The following is a 6,454-nucleotide window of genomic DNA, read 5'->3' as shown; positions in this document are numbered from 1 at the left end:
GACTTCCCCTTCATGGACAGACACACGGACACACAATAAAGAACTATATGGATAAAGTACTGCAAATTTAATGCATTTTAAAAAGGCCATTTGCAACAAAACCAACTCCAACATAACCGTCCTCGTGCTGAGATCCTGATCAAATCATTCTGAGATCAGGACGGGGTTGTACAACTCTGCTTAAGTGAAAACAAAAGTACTTAAGTACACGTAAACATGATGTAAAAACATGTGTTTGGAGAAATAGAAACCACGTTCACACCGTTACACACATTTAAAGATTGTGTCCAATACAGGAATGGCTTATGAAGTACAGCAGGACAAATCATACAAACCAGAAGAAAAATAGAAACCGAATCAAGATAGAAATCCACTGAAGTTAAATAAAGTCTGGTTGATTTTCTGCATAGCAACACTCTGATCCTCAGACACTTTATATTCTACACGTCTTAGATTGTGATTCGATATTTTCGCTATAAAACGAATACAAAGAGTTTAATAAAAAAATACATCTTTGTAAAAAGCTGATTATTGTCGATATTTAGCGATAGGATAGCGATAGGTGGCGTGGTGCATCTCAGACAGACATTCTCGTATTCCCATTCACCATTCAGGATTAAATAAATAAATTAAGTCTCATCTCCGCAACTGGAGAGAAGTGTTGAGATGAACACCAAGCTATACCAGAGTCCAACATTTCAAAATAGTCCCGATAAGATCGCCCACCCCCCTACGTCCTCTGGTGGCCAGCAACGGAACTACAGACGAGGCTCATTCAAGACCGACGTCGAGTGGCTTCAGACCGACAGCGTCAACAGACTCAGACACACTAATCTAACTCAGACACCCTGAACTAACTCAGACACCCTGAACTAACACAGACACCCTGAACTAACTCAGACACCTTAACTAACTCAGACACCCTGAACTAACTCAGACACCCTGAACTAACTCAGACACCTTAACTAACTCAGACACCCTGAACTAACTCAGACACCCTGAACTAACTCAGACACCCTGAACTAACTCAGACACCCTGAACTAACTCAGACACCCTGAACTAACTCAGACACCCTGAACTAACTCAGACACCCTGAACTAACTCAGACACCCTGAACTAACTCAGACATCCTGAACTAACTCAGACACGCCGTCTGTGGACAGAAGTGCGTACTGCCATGTTTGTAGTTAACTAGTTTAACTGGTCACATAACTACTTGCGTAGTCAGTAAACATTAGGATGGAGACCTGAAGAAGCGTTCCACTTTGACGTCTGAAGTTAAGGAATGTTCCGTCTGAAACCCCATCTGTGCATGGCTCCTCATCTCTTCTGTGGTCATGGAAACTCCAGAAGATCGTCCTAATTACAGCGGGGCTAAAAAAATAAAGACTTCTCCAGCAGAAGGCCGGCAGCTTTGGCTTTACACATCGGTGCTCCTCCTCCTCCTCCTCCTCCTGCTCCTCCTCCTCCTCCTCCTCCTCCTCCTGCTCCTCCTCCTCCTCCTCACCTGAGATCACACACACAATAAATAAATAAATTCTAAGGGCAACAGGAGGGTAACCAGGGTAATTTTGGGGGGGTTAACCAGGGTAACGGTGGTAACCAGGGTAACGATGGGGGGGGTAGCCGGGGTAACGGTGGTAACCAGGGTAACGATGGGGGGGTTAACCAGGGTAACAGTGGTAACCAGGGTAACGATGGGGGGGTAAGCAGGGTACATGGGGGGGGGGTAACCAGGGTAGGGCTTTGACTTTTGCCCAAAAATCATATTCAAAGTTTGTTTGTTTATTAATATTAATATTCGAATATTTATTAATAATATTTTGACCAGTAAGACCTGGGCTGAATCCGAATACTTAGTAGATACTATTTCTGTTCAGTGTCTACCACTTGACCGTACTACACTTGACAGTGTAGTACGGTCTACAGCTATGCGTAGAACGCCTCTGAAACTCCACCGGATGTTTGGAGATGACGTATCTCCCCTCAGATGCCGGCAAAATGACCTTGATAAGTTACCCGTTATCCGTCTTGTCATCGTTGCTATTAATTAAAAATGTCTCTTTTTACTTAATTACTTACTTTACTTTTTTAATGTCGCTAAAGCCGCTGTTGGTAGTGTCGGGTCAGCCATCTCTTCTTCGTTCGTTACCAGACTCCGGTTGCATTGTGGGATAGCGTAGTGACCTACCGTTGTATACTGTGGCGGTAGTATGCATTCTTTAACGTTTTCCGTACTACACAATGCGTACTGAGCATTCAGACGCGCTATATTTGTGGCGTACTACAAAATGCATACTATAAGTATGAGTATTCGGATTCAGCCCTGGATTGGGTTTTGCGAGGTTTGTTTACCGGCGTTGCTATGGTTACCGGTCTTGCGTGTTCCAACGGTTTACTAGGTTTCTAATAAATCGCTGTCTAATCAATACTTCAGTCACTGCCTCTTCCGTGGTCACTTACAATATTATGAATAGACTGCGTCAGCTTCTCCGACGTCTCTCCCTCTTGGCCTGCCCATAACAGGTTCCAATATTAAGGGCTGCCTAATATTCGTTCAAATTTTGATTTATTTTTGATATTCGAATTATATTCGAATTACGAAGTTCAGAGTCAAAGCCCTAAACCAGGGTAACGATGGGGGGGTTAACCAGGGTAACAGTGGTAACCAGGGTAACGATGGGGGGGGGGTTAACCAGGGTAACAGTGATAACCAGGGTAACGATGGGGGGGTTAACCAGGGTAACGATGGGGGGGTTAACCAGGGTAACGATGGGGGGGTTAACCAGGGTAACGATGGGGGGGGTTAACCAGGGTAAACGATGGGGGGGGTTAACCAGGGTAACAGTGGTAACCAGGGTAACGATGGGGGGGTTAACCAGGGTAACGATGGGGGGGAGTAGCCGGGGTAACGGTGGTAACCAGGGTAACGGACCTCCGGAGGCTGCGGGCCTCGTACAACGTGTCGTCCTCGTCACTCTCCAGGGCGTCGAGCTCCACGCCGTCCTCCGCGTTCTGCAGCAGACCGTACTTCTTCTGGAGCGGACGCTTTGTCCTACACACACACACACACACACACACACACACACACACACACACACACACACACACACACACACACACACACACACACACACACACACACACACACACACACACGTTAAGAAACGGAGCGCGCGCCACATATCCGGCCGGGTTTAGGGTTTGAGTCCTATTGACGTGGTCCCAGCGGAGATTCGGGGGGTACTCACCGCACCGCGCGCACAAGCAGGTAGAAGACCCCCAGCATGGTGAAGCCGATCAGGACGTACAGCGCGCGCTGCACCACCATATTGTCCACGTTCAACCCGCGCGGCGGTGGCGGCCCGCGGTGGGGCGGCGGCACGGCGGAGGAGTTGGTGGAGTTGGTGCCCGGAGCGGGGAAGGAGCCGACAGGGTGGGTGGTCACCTCCAGCCCGGTCGCCATGGAGACCAGGAGGAGACCCGCTGCTAGCGGCACGAGCCACGCCGTGACAGAGAACAGCCGCGCACTCCCCATGTTGTGGAAATTAATCCGGAAGTGATGACGAGACCTAAGGCGAGCAGGAAACAGGTCATGTGACAGGACCCATATCACGTGACCTGTCTTTCAAGTCACATGAGCCACACTGTTTGGTCTTTCGACCAATCAGGAGCCGCGGTAGAGGTAGAGGGGGTCGACGTTTCGCGTCCGATACCGGTATACTACAAAAACTAAGCTTTACAATACGATTTTAATAATATAATTTACAATAATTTATGACAATTTATAATATTTTAACAATAAAAATAATATGATTTTTTTTTATATATGATGTCTTATACCGTGTTATCATTATAATCACTACTGTTGTTATTATTATTGAAGTTATTAATATTATATTATTATTAACACTGTCATTATTATTGCTATCATTGTTCAATAATTAGGGGTATTTTTGTGTTATAGGATGATTGTGATATGATTAATGGTTGTAGTTTGCTATCAGAGATAATATAAACATCATACACGTCAAACGACACACAATACTGTTTGTATTACATACACTCATGCACACACACACACACACACACGCACAGACAGACAGACAGACAGACAGACAGACAGACAGACAGACAGACAGACAGACAGACAGACAGACAGACAGCAGACAGACAGACAGACAGACAGACAGACAGACAGACAGACACACACACACACACACACACACACACACACGCACGCACGCACGCACGCACACCCACACACACAAATAATAATATAGTGCTGTAATACTGTACTTTATATTCTCTCCCTCTCTCTCTCAATTCAATTAAAAAAAGCATTATTGGCATGAGAAATATATATTTGCATTGCCAATATAAAATACAAAATATCTATACATATCAAATGTGAACAAAAAACTATACCTACCTCGGCATAAAAATGAACGCCACAGGAAATTTCAACAAAGCTGTTAAGGACCTGAGAGACAAGACAAGGGGTGCAATTTATGCCATAAGAAGAAATATCAAACTAGACATCCCAATTAAGATCTGGCTAAAAATATTTGACGCAGTGATAGAGCCCATTGCACTCTACGGCTGTGAAGTCTGGGGCCCACTCACCAACCAAGATTTTAGAAAATGGGACAAAAAACAAATTGAAACTCTTCATGCAGAATTCTGCAAATCAATACTAAAAGTCCAAAGAAAGACACCAAATAATGCCTGCAGAGCTGAATTAGGACAATATCCAATCGTTAATAAAATTCAGAAGAGATCCCTACATTTCTATAACCACCTTAAGGAAAGCGACAGCAACACACTCCACAACAAGGCTCTTACCCACAGAGAGTTACACCCAGAAAAGTGTCCCCTGAGCCAGCTTTTCCTGGGACTCTGTCCAACACACAACAACCAACACATCAGGCAAAAGCAAATTGTAAGAAAACAAAAGGAAAAGTATTTGGCACATTGGAAAGAGTCCACCAAAAACCAAAGTCAATTGGCATGCTATTTGTCCCTTAACAGAGACTACACCGTGGCAGAACACCTGACCAGCATGAACGACCCAAAACAGAGGTAATCCTTGACCAGATACACACTCAGCCAACACAGCCTGCACGAGAAGGGTCGCCACAGACAGACCTGGCTCCCAAGAGAAGACAGACTGTGCTTACAAATTGTGGATTACAAAGGCATGCAAGGTCTTTAAAGACACTCCAGATGCTCACAAACTGCCATACCTGTTGGGAGAAATACAACAATGTACGAACGCAGCAGCAAGATTGGTCACCTGTTGTGATGAGAGAAGGACCTCCAACTCCCCATAGACTCACCCCCCTGGACTCACTCTGCACACAATAATTGCACTATTGCACACATCCTCCATAATGTAAATACTGTGTATTTAGAGCGTATCTTTAATTTATGTTTATACGAGATACTGTAATTTTTTTGTAATTTTTATAATATTGCACATTTTACTTTTAAGTATTTTTATAGTATAGAGTAACAGTGTCTAGGTGGAATGTGTATTTGTTGAGGCTGGGTCTTTTTTCAAAGATCATTATTTTATTTTATTTTGGTTCACTGTTATGGCCCAGGTTTGAGAGAAGCTGTGCAAAAGATCTAGGTGCGCTCTCTCTCTCTCTCTCTCTCTCTCTCTCTCTCTCTCTCTCTCTCTCTCTCTCTCTCTCTCTCTCTCTCTCTCTCTCTCTCTCTCTCTCTCTCTCTCTCTCTCTCATCCAATCACACTGAGCCTTCACGGATCACCCCTCCCATCCAATAGCTGAGGGGCCTGGTGTTCTGAGCCTCGCTGATTGGTGGAGCGGCGGAGGGCGTGGCCCCCAGCTGTCTCCTCTCCTCAGCACCACCCGTCTCTCCATCCTCAACCCTCCACCTTCGGCTCGCGCTCAGATGGAGCCGCTGTGACGTCTCCGGTCCGCCGCCTGTAACGCCGTGTTGTTGTTGTGGTCTTTATTGTTTCGTTCTTGTTTGTTATGACGCGACTGCTCGCGGGAGCTGCGATACGTTCGGACCGGGATCAAAGGGACCGCGCGACGCGCCGCGCGCCGATCAGACGACACGAGCTCGCGGACCGCCGTGCGGGATTACAGCCCATCGCGTTATCATGACCGCACGTCGTCCCCTCGCGCTGTAATCGGTAGTGTTGCGGTCTGACCGAAGAGCCTCGGGTCCGGAGGCCTCGGGAGGCGGGGCCTCGGAGTCCTGCCTTGTAATTGGTCACCATGCCCACCTCGCGCCCCGGCGCCGCCCCCGCCGACTACTGGGTGGACGGCTCGCGACGCGACGCCGCGGTGGAAGACTTCTACACCATGGGCTCCGAACTGGGAAGGTAGGGACCACTGAGACCCCCACTGCGACCAACTAGGACCAGGACCCCTCAACACCAGGACCCCCACTCATCAGGACCTGTACCTCAGTACTACC

The 6,454-nt window shown here is 46.9% G+C and overlaps 2 protein-coding genes across 2 annotated transcripts in view; one reads left to right on the top strand and one right to left on the bottom strand.

Moving 5' to 3' along the window:
• fam174c (family with sequence similarity 174 member C) lies at nt 1-3,588 on the bottom strand. The gene is made up of 3 exons (XM_056604365.1): nt 3,253-3,588; nt 2,937-3,056; nt 1-1,508 (listed from the first exon to the last, which is right to left on the bottom strand). The coding sequence occupies exons 1-3, from the start codon at nt 3,537-3,539 to the stop codon at nt 1,505-1,507; spliced, it is 411 nt and encodes a 136-aa protein (XP_056460340.1). The 5' UTR covers nt 3,540-3,588; the 3' UTR covers nt 1-1,504.
• Nucleotides 3,589-6,055: 2,467 nt separating this feature from the next.
• Nucleotides 6,056-6,454, top strand: part of si:ch73-60h1.1 (calcium/calmodulin-dependent protein kinase type IV) — a 10,292-nt gene continuing 9,893 nt past the window's right edge. Inside the window, exon 1 of the mRNA XM_056604217.1 lies at nt 6,056-6,359. Coding sequence (XP_056460192.1) covers nt 6,253-6,359 — 107 coding nt within the window. The 5' untranslated portion in view covers nt 6,056-6,252. The remainder of the gene's footprint in view (nt 6,360-6,454) is intronic.

Source organism: Gadus chalcogrammus, chromosome 12 (assembly GCF_026213295.1).
Source record: "Gadus chalcogrammus isolate NIFS_2021 chromosome 12, NIFS_Gcha_1.0, whole genome shotgun sequence".
NCBI classification, from domain to species: Eukaryota; Metazoa; Chordata; class Actinopteri; order Gadiformes; family Gadidae; genus Gadus; species Gadus chalcogrammus.
Note: the sequence above shows the minus strand (reverse complement) of the source record. Positions and strands in the feature narration are given on the sequence as shown.